We start from the raw sequence: 24,588 nt of genomic DNA on the forward strand, positions 1-24,588 counted from the left end.
TTGTTATTGTACATACTCAGGAATACTGCTGTGCTACAGAAACCAGAGGCTATTTAATTTCTCCACCAATAAAGGAAAAATTCTACATCACTTCTCAGGACTTTTTTCCATGAGATATCCAATATCCATGAGGTATTGGCAACATCCTGAAACCACCCTTTAAGATTAGAAATAAAGAGTTTTAGGAATCAAGCATCAGTTTCAGATATCTGTTCAGAATGGTTAAAAGAATGTCTTTGGGGGGCGCCTGGGTGGCTCAGTCGGTTAAGCAGCCGACTTCAGCTCAGGTCATGATCTTGCGGTCCGTGAGTTCGAGCCCCGCGTCGGGCTCTGTGCTGACAGCTCAGAGCCTGGAGCCTGTTTCAGATTCTGTGTCTCCCTCTCTCTGACCCTCCCCGTTCATGCTTTGTCTCTCTCTGTCTCAAAAATAAATAAACGTTAAAAAAAAAAAAAAATGTCTTTGTAAGAAACCTAAGGCTTGAACTTATCTTTAGGCTGTCCTCTGCTAGCTCCTTTCTTCCTTTTGGAAAAGTAGTTTGAAGTGTGACAGAATATGTGTGGATCCAGAGGTTGGGTCCTGAAAGAATGTAGCTCTCTTCCTAATTCTGTCTTCTTCCAGCTATGTGAGCCAGAATTTCTTCTTGGAATTTCTTAGTTTCACACTTGCTGACATCCAGTCTCTCTTGTTTTTTAATTCCTTGTTGATAAGGGAATCAGGAAATCAAAGGGTGAGAAAATTTTTGTCAAATGGGAAAAGATAGGGTCTGGACTCTCAGATACTGTAGTACACTCCACACCCAAGTATGTCTCCCCAGTTAGAGGCAAACCTTCTAAGAGTGCTAATATTTACAGTTTTTGAGAGCATTTTGTTGAAGTTTCATGTGGAGAAATGAAAAGAGATTATCCCACTTACAGAAAGTTTACCTGATTACAGTTTGGCCAGTAGCATGTTTCTAAGTGCAGAGAAAAGTTTGAAATTGTAAGTAAAACTGCCTCAGTTGAGTACAAAGATAATTTTTTTTAACTTTTTTATTTTTTTAAATTTACATCCAAATTAGTTAGCATATAGTGCAACAATGACTTCAGGAGTAGATTCCTTAGTGCCCCTTATCCATTTAGCCCATCCCCCCTCCCACAACCCCTCCAGCAACCCTCAGTTTGTTCTCCATATTTATGAGTCTCTTCTGTTTTGTCTGCCTCCCTGTTTTTATATTATTTTTGTTTCCCTTCCCTTATATTCATGTGTTTTGTCTCTTAAAGTCCTCATATGAGTGAAGTCCTATGGTTTTTGTCTTTCTCTGACTAACTTCACTTAGCATAATACCCCCCAGTTCCATCCACGTAGTTGCAAATGGCAAGATTTCATTCTTTTTGATTGCCAAGTAATACTCCATTGTAGATATATACCACATCTTCCTTAACCATTCATCCATTGATGAACATTTGGGCTCTTTCCATCCTTTGGCTATTGTTGATAGTGCTGCTATAAACATGGGGGTGCATGTGCCCCTTTGACACAGCATCCCTGTATCCCTTGGATAAATACCTAGTAGTGCAATTGCTGGGTCATAGGGTAATTCTATTTTTAGTTTTTTGAGGAACCTCCATACTGTTTTCCAGAGTGGCTGCACCAGCTTGCATTCCCACCAGCAATGCAAAAGAGATCCTCTTTCTCCGCATCCTCGCCAACATCTGTTGTTGCCTGAGTTGTTAATGGTAGCCATTCTGACAGGTGTCAGAATCTCACTGTGGTTTTGATGTGTATTTCCCTGATGATGAGTGATGTTGAGCATTTTTTCATGTGTTGGTTGGCCATCTGGATGTCTTCTTTGTAGGAGTACAAAGATAATTTGAAAAACCTCTTTTCTTTTCTTAAGGTGTTTTTTGGGGTTTTTTTTGGGTTTTTTTTTTTTTTTTTGAGAGAGCACGTGCACAAGTGGGGGAGGGGCAGAGATGGCAGGGAGAGAGGTAATCCCAAACAGGCCCCACGCTGTCAGCACAGAGCCCAGTATAGGGCTTGCACTCATGAACTGTGAGATTGTGACCTGAGTAAAATCAAGAGTTGGGCACTTAACTGACTGAACCACCCAGGCATCCCTTAAAAACCTCTTTTAATAAGAGCTGAAGATCGCTTCTTGGCCTTTTGGCTAAGATCAAGTGTGGTATCTGTTCTTATCAGTTTAATGAGAGCTGAAATAATAACTGAATTTTTTGTTTTTGTTTTTTTTAGAGAGAGAGTGAGAGAGCGCGCAAGCAAGGGAGAGGCTCAGAGGCAAGGGTGGGAGAGAAAGAGAGAGAGAGAGAAAGAGAGAGAGAGAATCTTAAGCAGGCTCCCCGCTCAGTGCAGAGCCTGACACACGGCTCAGTCCCACTTGGATCATAACCTGAGCCGAAATCACGAGTCAGGTGCTCAACCAACTGAGTCACCCAGGTGCCCTATAAATAATACTGAATTTTTAAACTTTCTGTCATATTCATTCTTTTCAAACTTTGTAGAAGCATTTTTTTCAAATTAATGTCACCCTTTTGTTAAGCTCTGAATCAGGGGTATTTTATTTCTACAAATGGATCTTGATGTATAGGAAAGAATTAGGTAACGCTTTCTTGATCTTATTGTAAAAGTGTTTATCAAACTAATGAGGATGACCATTAATATCACTGGAGGACACTTACAGATCCATTTTGCATCTTGAAGAGACTATTGAATTAATAGAGTTTATAATTTAAAACTTTAAATTTTCTGATAAACTTTGAAGAATATATTGGTTTTAAAAATTGACACTTTCAAAAAAAAAAAAAATTAAAAAAAAAAAAAAAAAAAGGGGCGCCTGGGTGGCGCAGTCGGTTAAGCGTCCGACTTCAGCCAGGTCATGATCTTGCCGTCCGTGAGTTCGAGCCCCGCGTTGGGCTCTGGGCTGATGGCTCAGAGCCTGGAGCCTGCTTCCGATTCTGTGTCTCCCTCTCTCTCTGCCCCTCCCCCGTTCATGCTCTGTCTCTCTCTGTCCCAAAAATAAATAAACGTTGGAAAAAAAAAAATTAAAAAAAAAAATTGACACTTTCATTTATAAGAATTTTTTCTGATGTTCCTTAATATTTTTCATGGAAGCATTATTGTAAAAACTAAAAGGAACTATTGAAATATTTCTTTTATGTCTTATTTAATATAACAGAAAGTTCAGTCTTAATCTGATTATGAAGCATCATTTGCTTTTCAGTTTTTATGTATCATTTTTTTTACTGTAGGTAGTAGGACTTGTGATTTATTTCCAGCTTTCAAGTCCAAACTTGTTTAGATTTTAAACATGTATAGACTTGTTAACTCTCTAAAAAAGTAAATAATTGATTTGCTCATGTTTGCTGCCACATAAGAGGGACCTAGTTTATGAAAGTGAAGGGAGATTTTGAGCCAGTATCAAATTATTTGAATTTGAGTGAATCTTAAAGTAGTTCATAAGAATGAGTTCCCCTAGGATGTGTTGAAAGAAAATTTCTTTGAGGCCAGCACTGTAATGGCACAGGGGTACAATGCATACCTCTCTCTTAGGTAGCCAAGCACTGAGTTTCATCTGCTGCATCTTCCTTTTGGAGTAGTGTGATGTGATAGAACGCTCAGTTAGTTATCTGGAGGCCCTGGATTCTCAGTTAGTTATCTGGAGGCAAATCTCTCCCAGGGCTTCAGTTCAATTCACTCATCTCTGAGGTATAAGAGGCAAAGTAGAGTCCGTGGTTTCCAATTAGGGCTCTAGAGATCTTCAGAAGGCCATTGGTTTAGGGAATGCCCTATCAGATCACCTTCCCTGCTTAACCTGAGAACATACAGAATGAACATGGTATAAGTCCATAAAGTAAATGGCTAAAGGAAATGCTTTAACCATCATCTGCTGTGTTAACCATTATCTGCAGAGAAATCAGTGGTTCACCAATTTGAAATCATGAGTCTTTTCACCAGGCTGGCAATTCTGAGGTTTCTATTGGTATTTTATGACATTGCCCTGTTAATATGTTTTTTTCTGATTTTTTCCCCCTGAAAACTCTTACAAATGCAGCATAAACTTGCTGTCTTTCTCATTCTTTTATCGCATTGGAATAAACAAAAAAAAATTCAATTTTTGCATTGGAACATACTCACATTATTTTTATTTGTTTATATCTTCCACATGTTACTGTAAAATACAGTAAGCTAGTTGACATCTTCATCTTTTAGAAAAGATACTTTAATCTGTATTTTTTATTAGCATTTGAAAAAATTAACTTTCACTGACCTTTCATAAGCCATTTTGTTTTATGTGTCTTTTGTAGTTTGTTGCTTGAGATTTGTTCCCATGCAGTATACAATATTTTCAATTGTTTTCCTCACCATTGATTTTTAATATATATAAAATAATATATAAATAATTCATAATATAACAATATTCATAATATATTTTTTTCAAGTACATTGGTTCTTCTTAACTTTGCTCCCCACTCAAGATAAACCTTGACAGACTCGATGAGGGGTTAGACCAACCCGTACTTGTACCAGTTTCGGTTCCTGTTCCTACCACAGTTGCTCTCTGTCAGGACAGCAGTGACCTCCCAGCTATCCAATACTATCTTCTCAGTCCTTCTCCTGTTTGAGTGTTTAGACAAATAACATTACTGACATCTCTACATTTTTTGCAGTGTTCTCTTCTTGTCTCCTTGTCTTTCTGTGACTTTTTTTACACACATTCTTTTGTAAGTTTATTTTACTATGGAGGCTCCAACTATGTTTTTCCTCCTTCTCTCCTGAAACAGGAAAGTAGTTGTTTATTGCTTATGAAATAAATGTATCCACTTTCTAGATTTTGACTCTCACCTTAATACAAATGACTCCTAAGTCTCTGCAGACCCAAATTTCTAAAAGTTGACTCATCTTTTCCACATAACCCATTCAGACTTACCATTTTTTATGCCTACTCTGTGTACTGTCTCCTGACTTTCAGAGTATTTCTCTTAATGACTTTTCTTTCACCTACAAATCAATCTACACTTGAACCCCAGGATCATCTTTTACTACTTTTCTTTCTCCCTAGTTTTATGTATGCATTTAATCTTCTCTGGCTGTGCCCAACCCCCCCCCCCATCTTTATCTCACGTTTCAACACATCTCATCTATTCTTCCACTCAGTCTCTTCTTATCCCTTCCTCTGCATTGCTACAATTTGCTTCTTGATTTATAGATTTGATGTCTTCCTGTGCAAAAATCATTCACTGCCTCATTAATTTATAGCACAACTCCAAGTTTCCTATAAAAGTTCAGACCATTCACAACTTGGATCGAGCCTCCTTTCCAGCTCCCTTCCTTCTGCTGTCTTCCCTACCTCATCCCAGCTTCTCTCCACACTTTGACTCCATAAAGCCTTGACTCCCCATCGTATCAGACTATTCTCTTTCCTCTGATTTGTCAGATTCTCTGTACTTATTAGAAAAGGTCACTGTAGAATGCATTTAATTCCTTAAAGATGCTATATAACATGTATTTTTAGCTTTAAATACCACTTATAAACTATTTCTTCCATAGTTTTTTCAAAAATATTTATTTTCTGAACTACATTCATTTTGTTTAGTAACTTTGTAATATACATTGTACTGTACTTTATATGAATTCATTTTGAATTCCAAGATCATTTTGAACTCATGAATACTTGTAAAGTATTGATCCCTCTTATCAAGACATTCAATTTTGAATACCTGGAATAACATAAGTAAATATTAGTCTGGTTGCTGTCTGTTTTTAAATTTTGAGAGTAAAAATACAAAGGGAAAATTGTATTAGCTGTTACACTAAGAATTAGATAAACTATGTGATAGCAAACATTTAAAATCATTTCCTAGGTGGGGCACCTGAGTGGCTCAGTTGGTTAAGTGGCCGACTTCAGCTCAGGTCATGATCTTGTGGTCCATGAGTTCGAGTCCCACATCAGGCTCTGTGCTGACCACTCAGAGCCTCAAGCCTGCTTTGGATTCTGTGTGTCTCCCTCTCTTTCTGCATCTCCCCTGCTTGCACTCTGTCTCTCTTTCTCTCTCACAAATAAACATAAAAAAAAATTTTTTTTTAAATCATTTCCTAGAATCCAGTCTTGGATTCTTTAGCCAGTGACTTGTACAGAGGAGGTACTTAGTGAATGTTGAACTGTGCTGCATTCAGATCTTGCATCTGAAACTGTATCTAATACTGTTCATACATGAGAGTGAGAGAACTGCACACACCAGCTGCTTCAGCAAGACATTTTAATAAATAGCTCTTATTCTCCTGGATGACTGTATCAAACTGAATATTCTAAGTACTTTGGAAATTAAAGTTTGCTGTTAATTTGTTAACTTTCTACAGTTACTGATAAGAAATACATACTACATGTAATAAAAGAATAGGAAATTCTTCTTTAGGACATTTTGTTGTTGGGTTGTATTGTGCTGCCACAGATGAGTATCGTGTTCCATGACAGCAATGAGTAACCTATGCTTTTATTTCAGTTTACAGAAAACACGTCCAGATTCTCTGCCCGTGTCAACTCAGTTTGTCTGAATAAAAAATGAGAATAATGTGGATATATATGTCCATAGTTAAATGAGTACTGCTCATTAGCCTACTAATCTCTTTGTAGTATACCTCTTACAAAAGTTTCCAGCTGCAAAATGATCTTAGTCCCTTTTACTGTCTAGCCTGAACTGGTGATGCTTCCCAGTATTGTGCTCAGAAATCAGAGGATCTGTTCCAGACAAAATCAAGCCCTTCTTCTATCCCTCCATACACCTGAAATATTCCATTGCAGTCTTTTCATATCGTTTATGTATTTATTTTCTCATTATATGGTCCTTGAGGATAGGAACCAGATCTTGCCACCTGTAAGTCTCCATTACTTAGTAAATCCTACATGGCGGGTACTTAGTAAATACCTGTGGAAAGTTGTTTTAAAAGTTTTTATGAAAGAAAAAAAATACTGAATAACCCAAGTATTAATTTCTAGAAACCCTCTTAGCATAGCATTCTTCTTCTCCTACCTGCTTTGTTATCAAATAATACTACATTCTGTATTTGCCTATTTATTATGCTGCAGTGTTGTCATTAAAAGACCTTTTAAAAAAAGACCTTATAGTTCAGTGATTTCAGGTTTTAATTTCATTTTATTTTATAACCTTTTTTTACTATAATTACTAAACATAATTGGTTTATGCCTTTAAAATACTGTTATTCCAGTTACAGATGAATCTATACCCTCTTATTCTGGAGGTGATGTGCCAAGAAATGACAGTAGTATATGGTCAAAAGTAACTGAAGAGGGGACAGATCTCTCAGAACAACTCATGAGGAGTGGTTTTGCTGGAACTGAAATAGACCCTGAAAATGAAGAACTTATGCTCAGTATTAGCGGTCGACTACAAGCAGCAGTTGAGAAACTCCTGGAAGCTATAAGTGAAACGAGTAGTCAGGTAACCTCTTAATGTTGCTAATATGTACTAAATTTGCAGTAGGTTTTCTTTTAAGCCAGTGAACATCTAAATGTTTTCTTTCTATTGTCTCACGTAAATTTAGTCAAGTTCTTCTTAATAATTGGTTGTCTTTGTAACAACAGGGATCTTTGATATCACCGGGTTTCTTTTCAGGTGGTAAGAGTTCATTTAATGTCCTGATGGACTTTTCAAGTTCAAAATTCAATGTTGTTTTAATTTTCAGATTTTCTAGACTCTTGAACATTACTTTTTTGATATCAAAAGAGATTTTTTTTTAATATATGAAATTTATTGTCAAATTGGTTTCCATACAACACCCAGTGCTCATCCCAAAAGATGCCCTCTTCAATGGCCATCACCTCCCCTCCCCTCCCTCCCACCCCCCATCAACCCTCAGTTTTTAAGAGTTTCTTATGCTTTGGCTCTCTCCCACTCTAACCTCTTTTTTTTTTTTTTTTTCCCTTCCCCTCCCCCATGGGTTTCTGTTAAGTTTCTCAGGATCCACATAAGAGTGAAAACATATGGTATCTGTCTTTCTCTGTATGGCTTATTTCACTTAGCATCACACTCTCCAGTTCCATCCACGTTGCTACAAAGGGCCATATTTCATTCTTTCTCATTGCCATGTAGTATTCCATTGTGTATATAAACCACAATTTCTTTATCCATTCATCAGTTGATGGACATTTAGGCTCTTTTCCACAATTTGGCTATTGTTGAGAATGCTGCTATAAACATTGGGATACACGTGCCCCTATGCATCAGCACTCCTGTATCCCTTGGGTAAATTCCTAGCAGTGCTATTGCTGGGTCATAGGGTAGGTCTATTTTTAGACCTATTTTTAAAGAGATTTTAACTTTACCCTTATTTGTAATATTCTGCAATGTATGTTATTTATTTGAAGGTATAGTATCAGCAATCTCTTAAACTATATGCTCCAGTATGTCCTAACACACTAACTACTGTTGTCATGTGACAACAAATCATACCTGTAATCCTTCACATTTTTACTTCCTTTTCATGAACGTTAATAGATTACCTCATTTTACTGTCTCTTGGTAGGCAATATCTCTTGGTAGTGAGGGACAGTTTCTACGTTGAAGCACAGTTTTTATAGAAATTTTAAAGGGACACAACCATTTATAAGTTAAAATGCAATTTTCTCTGTCTATAACATTTTTTACACTATGGTAATTATTTCTTAAGTTACTGAAGTTACGTAAAAGAAGCTGTAGAATCATAGCTATGGTGTTATTTGAATGAGTACTCCATTGTCATCAGTTAGAGCCAGTATTAACATTTTCATTGATATCTTTATTCAGAGTATCATAGATCCATGTGTATTTCAAACAGAAGTTGAGAAGTTGAAAGACATGTCTTTCATGTCTTGTTATATCTTTTTTTTTTTTAATCTTTTATTCATTTTTGAGAGAGACAGAGTATGAAAGGGGGATGGGCAGAGAGAGAGGGAGACACAGAATCCGAAGCAGGCTTCAGGCTCTGAGCTGTCAGCACAGAGCCCAACACGGAGCTTGAACCCATGGACAGCGAGATCATGACCTGAGCTGAAGTCGGACGCTTAACTGACTGAGCTACCCAAACGCCCCTATGTCTTGTTATTTCTAATGTCTGGCTTTTATTGATGTTACTTTTTTTCCTCTAAGAAATTGTTCTGTTATGGAATGTCTCTGCAATAGCAGTGACTGTAGGATGTACCATATTTGGCAAATATTGTTATATATTTTGTGTTTTAATGCCAAATTCATTTAGGTTAAGTTAGTGATTGGGTCCTCTCCTTGTTACTGACCCTTGAAATCACTTGTTAACCACCTACTATTTGGTTACTTTCTCATTATCCATTTCTTTTTATCTTGGCAACTTGCTATTGGCATTTAACAAAGAAGGCATTATCAAAACAACATATTTCCAGTGAAATATTTGCCTTCTGAATAGTCATCAGATAACCAGAGTTTTTCCCAGGTTCATTTTTCTTTGTAAGGAGGTATTCTAAATTCTTCTCTGGGATAGAATATAGACTGTATCTTTAAGAGCAAATTACCAGGGACGCCTGGGTGGCTTAGCTGGTTAGGTGTTTGATTTGGTTTTGGCCCAGGTCATGATCTGACAGTTTGTTCAAGCCCCACGTCAGGCTCTGTGCTGACAGTGTGGAGCCTGCCTGGGATTCTCTCTCTGCCCCTCTCCTGCTCACTCGCTCGCTCTCTCTCTCTCTCTCTCTCTCTCTCTCAAAAATAAATAAACTTAAAAAAAAAAAACAAAACCAGAAAACAAATTACCACTTGGAATGAGAATTCACCATTTGGCCAGAGGAATGTATCATAATATATCTACTGTTAATTTTCTGCATTGTACCAGAAAGCAGTTTGATTGGCCAAACTAAGGTATTCATATTCAGTTAAGCAGGTCTCAGAAATGTTTTCATAGATAAATTCTGAAGATATGTGTATGTATATATGTAACAGAAGAAATTGCTGTCTTTGGGCAATTCTTGTTTTTCTGAAGCTTTCTTTCAGAGCAGGTACAAAATGATTAAAAGTCAGTTATTTACAGATTTCCTTGAGCATCACAAAGAACTGAAAGAAGTACAGTAGTTTTGAAAACTGAAATCTTTGTGTATTTACTAATACACAATAAAAAGGATAACTATACAAACAATAGTGGTCCTATCTTTCACTAAAACCACAGTGAGTTATTTTTCATTGCCAACATCCTAAGTGATGGTAAGAAAATGGCACCAATAAAACCCAGCTTCATTTGTGTTATTAATTTAAGACATTATACTCTTGGATCAGAGAATTTCATGTTTATTATATTTTTCTTCGGCCTTAGGTAGACTACTGAAGCTCAAACATTGAAATTCTGAGTGCTACATCATAATAAGGAATTCCATAGCTATTATAAGAAAATAATATTTTCTACTAAGATTTACTATTTTGTCTTTTCTAAATTATTATAAATACTGGATTGGCTTTCTTTTAGAATGCTTGCATATAAACCACTTTAACAATATGCTACTCTACTGAGTCAGCTGATCCAGTTCCAGCGTTTTCAGCTGTTGCTTTTCACCACTTTTAAAGTTTGAATACATATGTGTCATAATTACCCCTTTTATTCTCTGCAGTCTCTGATAGTCTTGCCTCTTTTTTTTTTTTTAATATTTCAGCTACATTAGTATTGAATTTCCGTGATTTGTACTCTTTCATGCTATGAAAAACCTGATAATACTTTCCCTTTCTTGACCACTGTTAAATACTTTTCACCTGGATCTTGAGCACTGTTAATACTGTCGCTGCCACTTGGTATCATTGTAAATTATGGACAGTCTAGTTAATGCAATACAGTTGACCTTCGAACAGTACAGGTTTGAACTGTGTAGCTCCATTTATATGGAGATGTTTTTCAGCATATGCGGCACAGTACTGTAAATATATTTTCTCTTCTTTATGATTTTTCTTAACTTTTTTTCCTAGATTACTTTATTGTAAGAGTACAGTATATAGTATATAACATATATACAAAATATGTGTTAATCATTTATGTCATCAATAAGGCTACTGGTCAACAATAGGTTATTAGTAGAGTTTGCAGGGAGTCAGCAGTTATATGGAATTTGGGGGCATCTGGGTGGCTCAGTCGATTAAGTGGAGGACTTGGCTCAGGTCATAATCTTGCGGTTCAGGAGTTCAAGCCCTGTGTCAGGCTCTGTGCTGACAGCTCAGAGCCTGGAGCCTGCTTCAGATTCTGTGTCTCCCTCTCTCTCTCTGCCCCTCCCCAGCTCACGCTCTTTCTCTCTCTTTCTCAGAAAAATAAACATTAAAAAAAATTTTTTTTTAAGTTACCTGGATTTTTGTGCAGGGGATCCATGCCCCAACCCCCGCATTGCTCCAGGGTCAATTATATAATATTTTGACAAACACCATGGAAAATGGTAAATAAATCAGAAGGGATCTGTGGTTGGACTTGTTCCTATAGGCTATTATAGAGAAACTTCCCCCATAATCCATGAATAGTGCCAACAGAAAAGTGTGTGGGATCCAACTGAAATACTTGTTTTCCCAGCCCAAGATCATACCTCATCACATCTGCTTATGTGATCAAGTTGTGAGGTACCGTAGGAGCCTGACCATGTCATTTTTCCAAATTATTCGCAGTCCGTCAAATAACTGAAATAGCGATTTGTAAAATAAAAAATAAAATAAGATAGCAATTTGTTATTAAGCTTTTATCATATTGTTTTACATATCAATGAACAGGTCACAAAAATTTTGCCTAGAGCACTAAGTAGTTCTCAAACTGCAGTCTCTAAACCAGCAGCATCAGCATCATTGAGGACTTGCTGTAAGTTTAAATTCTCAATCCCCGTCCCAGACCTACTGAATGATGGAGCCCAGCAACCTTTGTTTCAGCAGGTTCTTTAGGTGATTCTGATAACGCACTGAAGTTTGAGAACCACTGTTCTAGAGATGATTAGTATAATGTTCACATTATTCTAACTGAATTTTGAAGTGTTCTACTAATATCTATTATATAAAAGGTTAAAGTAGTTGTTGACATTTGGTATAAAAATCAGGTGTTTCTTAGGTGATTTCTTTTAATCCAAATTCAATACACCCACTACTCTTCCATGGATAGATGTTTAAAGCCATTGACTTCTTCAGAATATTGTCATTAATAACTAAAATTTTCTTGAACCTAATAAATCTTATTAATAGCTTGTCAGATTGAGATAAAATTATGTGTAATCACCTCTGTGAAATAACTTGTATTCCATTTTTGTTTTAATGTGTCATTGTTTGGTTATTCATAATAGTATAGTTCCCTTTTACCTTATTTTTTTTTTCACTTGTTAAAAAAATTCTAAGGCAGAGTTGAGAGACGTTGCTATAGTATATTAGTGCTTGCAGTGACCAAGAAGTTCAGGTAAGTAGCTCTGTACATTATACCCTGAGACCAGGAAAGAGAGTAGCATCTCATACTTTGGAGTAAGGTAGGCCCAGGTAGAGTTTATTGGAAGACTTGATGCTTGAGATGAAGCATTGATTCATCATATTTATTGAGTACCTACTATATAGCAATTGCTATTTTATATACCGGAAGTATAGCATTGAATAGAATAGACAAAATCCTTACTTTTGTAGAGCTTACAATTCAGTGGTGGCAACTAACAGTGTATAAACATACAGTGTGTCAGGTGGTGATATCTGCTGGGAAGATACATAAAATAGGGGAAGGTAGAGCATGATGACGAAAGGGCACATTTTATATAGGAAAATGGAGGAAGACTTCTCTGATAAAGGAATAGTCAGGCATATTTCATACGGAAGATTAGGAGACAGCCATATAGGTAAGTATGAGAAGAATGGCTTAGGCCAAGGAATAACAAGTGTGAAGGTCCTGAGGAGGCCATGTGCTTGTTCTTTGTGTGGCTGACAAAGAGGCTAGTGTGGCTGGAGCAAGGAGAGTGAGAAGAGTGGAAGATGGGGTCAGAGTGATACTTGGGAACCAGATAACATGGAACTTGGAATTCAATTCTTAATGAGATATGGAGTCATTATGTATAACTTTTTAACTTTTTATTTTGAAATAATTTTAGACTTAGAGAAAAGTTGCAAAAATAGTACAAATAGTGTTTCCATGTACCCTTCATTAACCTCCCCTAATATTAACATCTTGCATAACCATATTATAATTATCAAAGCTTAGAAAGTAAAACTGGTACAGTGCTATAAACTGAAATACAAACCATTGGATTTTACCATTTTTTCCCACTACGTCCTTTTCCCATTCCAGGATCCCACATTGCATTTAGTTGTCATGTCTTCTTCAGCTCTCTTAGGCTATCTCTGACGGTTAGTACCTGAGTCTCTCTTTGTCTTTTATGACCTTGACACTTGATAAGGACTGGCTAGTTATTTTGTAGAATGTCCCTCAATTTGGATTTGTCCGACGTTTTCTCACAATTACCTGAATCTTAAGCATTTTTGACAAAAATATCACAAAAATGATGTGCCTTCTCAGTGTGTCATGTCAGAGGGCACATGATGTCAATATGTCTTACTACTGTAATGCTAATCTTGATTTCTTGTGGTGTCACCTGGGTTTCACTCTACCATTACTATTCTTCCCTTTGTAATTAATAAATATCTTGGAGGAGGTACTTCGAGATTATGCAAATATCTTGTTTCTCCTTAAACTTTCATCCACTATTTTGAGCATGCATTGGTGGATCTTGCCTGTGCAGTTATTACTTTGGTATTCTAATGGTGATTTTCTATCTTCCTCATTCCTTAATCTATTAGAATTATTACTCACATTTATAATCAGGATCTATATGTACTCATGCCTGTTTATTTTTTTCAGTGGGTAATAATCCAATACTATAGTAGTTTATTTTGTTCCAGCTTTGGCATTGAGAACTCTTTCAGGTCGGCTCTTACACCTTTTCAAAGTACTTCTTTTTTTTTTTTTTTTTGAGCATTTGCACTATCAGAGGCTCCAGACCAATTTTGTGTTATTCCTGCTCCAGCCCTAGAATCCACCACTTCTGCAAGGAATTTAGGCTTCTTGTTAGAGAATGAGATTTACAAACCACGATCTGGATGTTATATGAGTTCACTTTTAACCAAGTGTATCATGACTTGTAGGTTCTCTTGTAGACCGTTTGAAAATATATGGGGTATATTAACCCTTGCATCTCTTTTTATTTCCATATCTTTATGTATATATAGTAAAAACCTAACTTCATATATTACCTCTTATTCTGATCCAGTACCACAACATTCATTCTACCCCTTCCCCTTCTCTTTGTAACTTTATTCTCCATCAATGAGAAACTAGGCTCTCATTTTACTTATTTGTTCAGCCATATATACCCATAAAGTAATTTCACAATTGCAAGGCTATACCCCTGAGGAGAACATATTTACATATGTACAGTACTTTTTGTCTTTAGCCTTACATAGTCAAAAATACTGTTTTTCAAAGTATGTTAGGTTAACTCTTTTCTTCCTCACTTCTTAAGTGGTTTTGTTATTCACTTTTAATACAATTAGAATTATTTGTTACAGTTTTTATTCCATTTTGGGTTTCCCTATGTTCTGGTTAATTTTTTTTTTAATTTACATATGGTGAATTTCACTCTTTGTATGGGTAATGCTTTCGATTGTGACAGATGCATAGAGTTTTATATCTACCACCACAAACATGATACAGAATCATTCCATCCCTCCAAATTCCCCAGTACTTCTCTTCTGTAGTCAGCCCTTCTACCTCCTGCTACTGACAACCCCTGGTTGCTTTCCATGCGTATAGTTTTGCCTTTACCAGACTGGTGTAAATAAAATGATACATTATCATTGTATCATTGTTCTTTTGGGCCTGGCTTCATTGTCTTAAAGTGCATGTATGATTCATCATCAATTCATCAATGTTGTTACATGTATTAATAGTTTGTTCCTTTTTATAGCTGAGGAATACTATATTGTATGGATGTACCATATAATTTATTTAGAGGACATGCAGATTGTCTCTAGCTTTGGATGGATCATTAGAAATTATTGAATAACTGATCTAACTTCTATTTTTCAAAAGGATCATTTTGACTGCATTGTCAAAAATAGACTGAGGGGATGGAGAAGTCTAAAGCAGAAGCATAGAAACCACTTAGAGAAGTCACTTCCCCAGACATACAAGTTAGGTGGTGGGATTAGAATTTGAACCCAGGCAATCTGGCTGTGCTCTTAACTGCCAGTTCTTTTGCCCTTTGAAAATGAATGAGGTCAGTTACTGCTGACTGGTCATGTTATTCACAGACTAAAGAATGGATTTTGAAATTTGGGCATCATTGGTAGTCTTACAAGAGCACTTTGGTGGAGTAATGGAGATGAAAGTGTAATTCAAGAGAAAATGAGGGGAAAGAAGTGAAAGACTTAAAAGACAAGTAGAAACTAAGTAGGTAGGTCAGAAGAAAATTTGTGACGAATGGTATAGTGTAAACCAGCATGATATGTATGCATACAGTGGATAGTATTGTGATATGAAACTTCGGGGATGGAAGATGAAAAACTGATAGACGGTAAAGGTAGAGAAATAGCCAGTAGTTACATGTCAGAGTCCTTCATAAGCTAACTTTATGTTGTAAAATGTGGAGAGTCATTGAAATACTTTTGATGGGAATAGAATATCAGAGGCCCCTGGGTGGTCTAGTCAGTTAAGCAACTCTTGATTTCAGCTCAGGTCATGATCTCATGGTTCGTGGGTTCAAGCCCTGTGAAGGGATCTGCACTGACAGCACGGAGCCTGCTTGGAATTCTCTCTTTCCCTCCCTCTCTGCCCCTCCTGTGCACATGTCTCTCTAAATAAATAAACATTAAAAAAATAATAATGATTAAATTTGTGTCTTAGATTCCTTTAGGCAGCGGTTTGATAGGCAGATAAGCAAGAATATGGTGAGGAGAGATGCTGAATGTAGGAAACAGAAGGCCCTTATAATATATTCCAAGTAAAAAGTGATAGAAGTAAAATTAAGGCAGGAGGAAGTGATTTTAAAACTTTTAGGAAATTGAATTTAGTAGCATTTGGTATGACTGGATGTAGGGGATAAGGAAGAGAAGAGGAAACCAAGCATAAATCCTTAACCAACCAAGTTGTTGTATTTCATTTGAAATGCATAGAAGAGGCATCAAGTAAAGATAATCACTTTTTGGGTGATTTGGGAGTTTGGGTAGAACTAGATTGGAGGTTGTTATTACTTAAAGACCTTGAAGCCATGGTTGTAGAGTGTATACAGAGCTATTTTTGTACTGGTAGAATGCTGACATTTAAAAGAGAATAAAAATTGGGGCACCTAGGTGGCTCAGTTGGTTAAGCGTCTGACTTCAGCTCAGGTCATGATGCCACAGTTCATGAGTTTGGGCCCCACGTGGGACTGTGCTGACAGCTAGCTCAGAGCCTGGAGCCTGTCTTCAGAGTCTATGTCTCCCTCTCTCTTTATCCCTCCCCTGCTCGCTTGCACTCTCTCTCTCTCTCTCAAAAAAAATAAAAATAAAAATAAAAGAGAATAAAAATAGTTAAGTCTATGGGAGAGAGCGAGAATGAGAAGTAGTTTTTCCAAGAGAATAGTGTCATAAAAGCCAGATGAGAAGTGATTTTTCCAAAAGCTGTCACTTACTACAGAAAGTTATAGGTGGCTGATGATTTAGTGTCCATTGGATATTTCATTGTGTGTGTTTACAGTGACCTTGATGAGAATGGTTTCATGGAGTTGGTGAAGGAGTATTCAAAATTCAGAGTTGGAGAAATAGAGACAGCAATTTTGTGACTACTAGCTGTGAAGAAAACAGAATACTGGCTTGAAAAAGGGAAGATGCTTTTTTTAAAGGTTGGAATGGTATACCTTGAGTAGAAGTGGAGAAGTTGAAGATTGCAGGTCACAAACAGATGGGCTTTCTTGAGCCAGGTCCTTGGAACAAGTGAGGATGGAATCCAGAAACAAGTGGAAGGTGTGGTGTGTGGATCAAAAAGACTTGCCTCCTTTCAGATTGGAGAAAGATTATTGCAGATTATTGTGGATTTATGTTTGGGATGGAGGAGGGGTTTCATTGAAGTCCCCGTAGCCTAAGTAAATATTGTCAGATATTCAAGATTCTTTTCTTTTTAACAGTGTGGATTTTTATGTTGTGTGATTTTAGTAGAAGATAGGTGATTAAGCCTTGTATTTAGTTTTAAGGTTTAGTATGCTTTGGGTACCATAGATACATCCTGCTTCAACAAAAGAACTAGTGAGTTTGTTTACTAAGTATCAGGGTTTCTATCTGGGCTTATTTCATAACATCTATTAAAGGATTATTTTACTTTATGTATTTGATTTGACAGGTGACTTGCCCTGTGGTATATACATGCAAATCCATATAATGATACTCTTAATGTGATGAATTGTATTTCTCTTTTGCCCAGATAGGCTACCGTAAAATTAGGCTTATATTCAGTCTATTGCAGTTTCCTATTTGTTGGGAGAGTTTTCATTATAATACGAGGGAAAGTGCTTAAAGACTACCCACAGGCCCTTAGGAAGGTATCTTTTTAACATAATCTTTATTCAGTAGTCTCTTTGTGGTACTGCAGAAAAGTTATCTTTGAGAGTATGGTTTCAGATTCTTGTTTCTTGAATCAGGTAGAAAAGGAATTCAGTCTGTTCGATGGGAGTAGCCTTTTCAGCTTTTCCAGAATTTAGAGGTGCTACTGAGAGATTCCTTTAGGCCTTGGAAAAAATTAATGAGGAACTTCCTCCCACAGAATGATGATTATTATAGGTAACTCTCATGAGTTTAGTATCATTTTTGAGAATAATGGAATCTAAGCGACATGTTTCTATATCTTCTCAAAAAAGAAGACTGTTTCTGAGGATAAAACAATAGTTTAAGATTTTGTTTTGTCAATGTTAAGGGTTTTTTTTTTAATTTTTTTTTTAATGTTTATTTTTTGAGAGAGTACGAGTCGGGGAGGGATAGAGAAAGAGGGAGACACACAGAATCTGAAGCAGGCTTCAGGCTCTGAGCTGTCAGCACGAAGTCCGATGTGGGGCTCGAAATCACGAACCGCAAGATCATGACCTGAGCTGAAGTTGGACACTTAACCAGCTACCTGAGCCACCCAGGTGCCCCTGTCATTGTTAAGTTTTAAACATAATTGTAATCAAAGTGTTGAAATGCATTTTCCCATTAGGGTTTCCCCCAATGTGCTTATTATATTGGTCAGGGTTCTGTCAGAGTATTGTATCCAGGATTCAGCCCCTCTATTAAATAACTTACAGAAATAAGTGAACAAGTCAATATCCAAAAGAGAGCAACAGAAGTGTTTTACAATTTGAAAGAAATGTTTAAGGGGGAAAAGGTTAAATATCTTAACATTGTAGGATTCAAATAAAGCTGTTTAGTTAGGGAAACAAACGTAGCTCTATACAACAAGTTAATAGCCTTCCAATATGCCTGAAATCTTGATTATCTGGAACCTGGGAACAATGAGCTAGTCTAAATATTTAAAGGGCATCCTCCTAAAAATTGAAGTCATTTTGCTTTAACTGCTTTTGATCGTAAAAAGTTTTATGTGCTTTCTAAAATTAAAAAAAAAATAGAATTTGAATTATTCCAATGCAGAGTAATCTGTCTGAACATCAGTTAATATACCATAGGTTAATATACTGTTGTTAGGAGAGCTATTTTCCTCTATCTTAAATCAACTCTACTGCTGTTTTGAGTCCTTTTTTTCCCTCCTTAATTTTACTATTTTTTTTCTTTGTGGTTAGTTTCTTAACTTTGACCTATGTTCTGTTATAAGGGTCTACATCTTGATGTTTTTGTTTTACATGGATGGAAACAAGTTTTATGTGCTTTCAAAAATTGGAAAGATATAATTTGGACTATTTTAAATTAGGGTCACCTTTTTGAACATGAATTAATATAATATGCCATTAGTTAATATTCTGTTGTTATAAGGACTGTTGGCCTCATTCTAAATCATCTTATTAATCTGCTTTTTTGAGTCTTTTTTTTCCTTCCTACTTTTTTTTTTCTTTGTAGTTAGTTCTTACCTTGACCTGAATGTTTCTGTTTTTAAAGAGATACTTCTTGGGGCGCCTGGGTGGCTCAGTCAGTTAAATGTCCGACTTCAGCTCAGGTCATGATTTCGTGGTCTGTGAGTTTGAGCCCCGCATCGGGCTCTGCGCTGACAGCTCAGAGCCTGGAGCCTGCTCCAATTCTGTGTCTCCCTCTCTCTCTCTGCCCTTACCCCACTCATGTTCTGTCTCTCTCCCTCTCTCAAAAATAAACATTAAAAAAAAAATTTTTTTAGGGGCGCCTGGGTGGCGCAGTCGGTTAAACGTCCGACTTCAGCCAGGTCACGATCTCGCGGTCCGGGAGTTCGAGCCCCGTGTCAGGCTCTGGGCTGATGGCTCAGAGCCTGGAGCCTGTTTCGGATTCTGTGTCTCCCTCTCTCTCTGCCCCTCCCCCGTTCATGCTCTGTCTCTCTCTGTCCCAAAAATAAATAAACGTTGAAAAAAAAAATTTTTATTTAAAAAAAAAATTTTTTTTAAAGATACTTCTTACTTTCAGAGTTTTGTTTTTGCTTCAAATACGAGAAATTGGACACCACATTATCAAAATAAACTAATTTCCAGAGGGAGCAAGGAAAGAGTATTTTGAGAACTATTTGATAAGTAAGCATGGGTCCTAGCAACCAATTCATAAAGCTGAGCAGCTAGGATACGGATGACTTTGTATCTGCTGAAGATCAAAAAAGTCAAATTTGGCTAAACCAGTGTACTGTTAGGCCTCCATTTTGTGAAAATGTTAAGACATCTTCACAGACTAACTGGCAAACTAACAAAAAAAAAAAAAAAACATGAACAAAATTTTGTCCTTGCCTAATCCAGAATTAAAAGAGGCAGCTGCCCCTGCCCTGCCCCAGAACATCTGCCTGTAGATTCTGGGATCTCTGTAGAAAATCTCATTTTCTCTCACCTAATTATTAGCCTACTATGAAGGCTTTGAGTGTTAACTCCTTTAAATAATTGCATATAGTGAAAATGGCTGTAAAATGGATTTTTGTTTATATTACCTGCTTGCTTTAGTAGGATTTTTTCCATAGTAGATAAAAGGTTTGGGTTTTTTGGGTTTAGGCTATTTAGTTACTGGATAGAGAAAAGGCACCACAATGAAAGCTTTTTCATTTATTTGAAACAACTCTCACTATTGAGGATCTTTTGATGTTAAAAAGTAAGTTCATCTTTTAAAACTCTGAGTGTTTAGTTTATTCAGTATCACTGACATTTATTATATGCAACTTGCCCTTTTGAGTTTTAGTCCGTGTTCATAGAGTATCTTAAGTGGTGTAACTACCGAGAGTTATATATAATGCAGCTTTTAAAAAGAGTGTTTTTTTTCCCCCTTAACATTCACTCTAAAAACAATTCAGTGTAGAAATAGGTTATAACTAAACTATCTATACTTAGTTCTAGTGACTGCTTGAAAGAATGAGTATTATTTTAAGGAAATATCAAAAGGAAGTACTAACTTAGTTTTCTAGAAATAATTATGATTATTTGATATACTTTAAGAACTACTTGGTAGTAGACTCAAACCTACTTGATTTCACATTTTCAAATTAAAACAATTTTTGAATAGGATGGAAAAATACTAGCTTTATCTTAGAAACATCATAAACTCGTCTAAATACCCTTTTCAAAGCTCTGACGTGGAACTTGGATCCTGTTAGGCAGGCTTTTTTGTGGGCGTATTAATTCACACTCCACCTGCCAGTACCTATAGGTAAAGACATGAAACCACACCCTCTGTTCTGACCTTTTCCTCAGGGGACACTGACTAGAATCCTTTGGCTCAGCATGAGAGGCTATTTGAATAGCTCAGTTCCGAGGAGCTTTTACTTTTGAATTGAGTGAAGCAGCAAGAACAAGGGAAATAATGTTGCAGCTACACTTGTGAAGACTGCTACTATGGAGATTTAAAACTCAACCTTCCCTGCCAGGTTGTTTGGAAGGCTTATTTCCACAGATATGTTTGATACTGAAAGCAGTTTTATTGCTCAGCTGATTAGATATTTATATTTTCATTCTTCTATTCTTCAAGGATTTAATTATTCTAGTTAAAAAGGTGTTTTCTTTTATTTTTGTTGTCTTTGTTTTTCTTTTGTTTTTGACGAAGACTCATGGAGATGTAGTTTTTAAAATAGATTTGTGGGGTTTTTCTTTTGTTCAGTTGTATGAATTAATAAAATGTTTATTTGATAGTACTAAAAAGAAATTTTCATACAACTATGGTATCTCTTGATAAACTAAAAAGAACTTTTTAATGTAGTGGAAAACTGTTAAAGCGAGTGAGGAAAATTGGCAGCTGCATCTTCTAGAATGGATTCTTACAGGACCTATTTGGCAACTGTCAAACTCAGTGGCTCATGGTTGGAAGAACAAGATGAAGACATTTATGAGGTTGAATCTCGTGTGCCTTTACCATATCCTTTTCCTCTGTGTGAACATTTGGATGAAAATAACTCAGTAATTATTAATACTTCTATTTTTCATTTTATTCATAAAAGAAATGGGCACATATTAAAACTTATTTCTAAAATTTCACTGCCTACCCCTCCTTATTCAGTAAGTATAAAAAACTTGGTTTCTTTTAGTTTTAGTTCATGCTTTCAGTTTTTTATACATCTAATTTAAAAACCTGTATAATGAGAAATGAACTTTAAATGTCCTTAAGTAGAATAGAATCTTGTTTTGTTATTGTTTCATATGTTACTACTCATTTATCCTAGATGTATTGAAGGGCTAAATTTGTTCTAAGAGCCCCATCTTGGCTATGTTTTTGATTCCAGAAAGCAGAGTGAGATAGTATTACAGTTCTCCCATGCCAGGCAAGCTGTTTAAAAAGATCCTGCTTCTCCTTAAGAATCTTGCTTTTATATGTTTATGGTGCCAATCCTGAGTAAAAATGGAGTGATTAAAAGGCAATAGGCATTATGATTCTTAAAACAGCCAAGTGAGCCAGTTAGGAATTGTTTACAATCATATGGTGTATTGGCTGTAGTTCCAGACAAGGAAAAAGAAAATCTGGATTCTAATTTTAATTTTCTTGCTAACTCATAAGGAACTGATTTTTAATATGCCTACTAATCCTGTGAGGAAATACTGTTTTCTACTTTTTATGTGACATGTATTTTATAAACATTGTTAAGGGTAAGTACTTAGCATAGTTAGTACTTCAGGTTTATTTAACACATAAATATGTTGTGAATGATTCACCTCAAGTTATTCAATATAACTACAAGTTATTCAGCACTTTTTACGACTTTCGTGGCTTTAATTGTAATGCACTAGCTAATATTTAACAAGACAGATGGTTTTCAGAAGTTTTGTTACCTCCCCTGAAACTTTTATATTAAAGTGACACTATATTGATGCTTTATAATGTAATGCTTTTTAATATAATAAGTTTCTTAACTTATTTAGAAGTACTGAAATGAAATTTTCATGTATTTCATATTGTTAGGTATTAGGAATAAGTCATAACTTAACAGGATAGAAGAGGCTTTTTAAATTATATTTAGATGAACATTTGAAAGGGGAGTCTCTTATTCCAGTAAAGTATGAGTGCCATCTGCTATAATAAATGAAATTTGTTTGCTAGCTTTACTGTACTTGATTCTTTAATTTTTTTGTTTTGTTTTGCAAAACTAAAGCTATTTCTCATGGTTCTATGCTAACTATTTAAATGCATTTAAAAGCTGCTTTAGATCTTGTTAAGAAGTAGACATAGAAGCAAAAACAATTTTCTTATGTAAATCAAGTATTTTTTTTTATAAATGCTGAATGCTTCTTGTACAGTAAATTTGAAAAAGGAATAAGAAACTATCCTTTTTAGTCAGAGCTTTGAACTCTTTCAGAGTTTTCATGTATTTACCAGGCAACCACTTTATAATAAACAGAAAAAGTTACCTATCTACATATGTAGAAACAATTGATACGTTTTAAAAATACAGGCTGTGACTGTAATTCAAAAGAGTAATTATATATAAATTAGTTCATACTTTGTGATCATGTTCTTTATAGTAAAAAATCAATGTTTATTAGTTATCTATATTTAAAATACTCTTTTCCAAGTCAAAAGTAGAAATATATATAGTTTTATCTTTGTTGAGGTAGCATTGACATGACAGATGTTTTAGGAAATATTTTGTGATTTGAAATGTATGCTCAACTATCCAGTACAAGTCTTAAATGTGTATTCATATTATCTCCAAATAGTAAGTTGTAATAATATTTAACACATCCTATTAAATAAAACAATAACAATCACATACTTGATATTTTGGAAATTGACTTAGAGTGACCATAAAAGGCTTTATTTAGTAACTCTAAAATGTGTTTGCTATGGTAAATACTACTCAGATGTGAAGAGCAGAAGTCTTTAAAAATAAAATATTCTTAAATATCATAATTTGATAATATATTATTGATATTTGCCTATAAATTAGAAACCACTGCATTTTTTAAAACATAAAACATGGTAATATTTTTCTACTTTATAATTTTACAAATTCTTATGACACTGTCAGCCTATTTTTAATATGTATATATATATATGGTGATTGCTTTTTCAAAATTTTTAGTGTTATAGAAATACTAGAAACATTTGAGCTCAGTTTTTAGTTTAACTAAAAATAAGAACTGATAAACAAGTGCTGGCAGTCAGAAGCTCAGAAAACAAAGGCAGAGATGGTGCTTTTCTGTAATTTCGTGGAGCTGATAACAATGATCACTGTTTTTTGAGAGCTTTGGCCTTGAGTCTGTACTTGACTGTCATCTTAAAAATTGTTTAAGAATGTAGTCATGCCAATAACAGCATTTAAAAAGAGGCTGTATTTATGAGTAATTACGGGTAATGCCTCTGTATTGTAAGATTTTGAAAATAAATTGAATATTTATATAAAGTCTTGTAGCTGTTTCACACTTGGATAGAAATATAAAGCTTTTAGTTAAAATGTGAGTTATAATTTTTTCATCTTGTTATGACACTATGATTTTGTTAATTGATGCCATTATATGAATCATATACTCCTCACAGTGTACAGCAGGAGTCCACAATCAATAAATGTTAAATATAAAAGAAATTAAGTTTTACATAGAGCACAATCACATAAAATTCTTCCACAAATAAAGAGCCTATGCGTTACTAACTTTATATCTTTCTTTATATTATAGAATACAGATGTAGTGATATAAGTTGGTTTATTTCCAAAAGAAGCATTTTTTTAATTTTGTTTTTAATGTTTATTTGTTTTTGAGAGAGAGAGAGGCAGAGTGGAAGTGGGGGAGGGGCAGAGAGAGGAGACACAGAATCGGAAGCACAGGCTCTGAGCTGTCAGCACAGAACCCGACATGGGGCTTGAACCTACGAACCATGAGATCATGACCTGAGCTAAAGTCGGACATTTAACCAACTGAGCCACCCAGGCACCCCCAAAAGAAGCATTGTTTTGTTTGTTTAATAAAACCAGAATACATCTCTTATGGAAAGTTATAT

The 24,588-nt window shown here is 35.6% G+C and overlaps 1 protein-coding gene and 1 pseudogene across 7 annotated transcripts in view; both read left to right on the top strand.

Annotated features, from left to right (window-relative positions):
• AKAP9 (A-kinase anchoring protein 9) overlaps nt 1–24,588 on the top strand; it is a 154,474-nt gene that overhangs the window by 82,261 nt on the left and 47,625 nt on the right. For 6 of the 7 annotated variants that reach the window (XM_043588818.1, XM_043588819.1, XM_043588821.1 and 3 more), the window contains one exon: nt 7,220–7,452. In XM_043588818.1, coding sequence (XP_043444753.1) covers nt 7,220–7,452 — 233 coding nt within the window. Of the gene's footprint in view, nt 1–7,219; nt 7,453–19,624; nt 21,657–24,588 lie in introns of those variants that run through there. The other variant, XM_043588826.1, reaches the window with a different exon arrangement.
• Nucleotides 2,128–2,258, top strand: LOC122488872 (annotated as a pseudogene).

Source organism: Prionailurus bengalensis, chromosome A2 (assembly GCF_016509475.1).
Source record: "Prionailurus bengalensis isolate Pbe53 chromosome A2, Fcat_Pben_1.1_paternal_pri, whole genome shotgun sequence".
Classification (NCBI taxonomy): domain Eukaryota; kingdom Metazoa; phylum Chordata; class Mammalia; order Carnivora; family Felidae; genus Prionailurus; species Prionailurus bengalensis.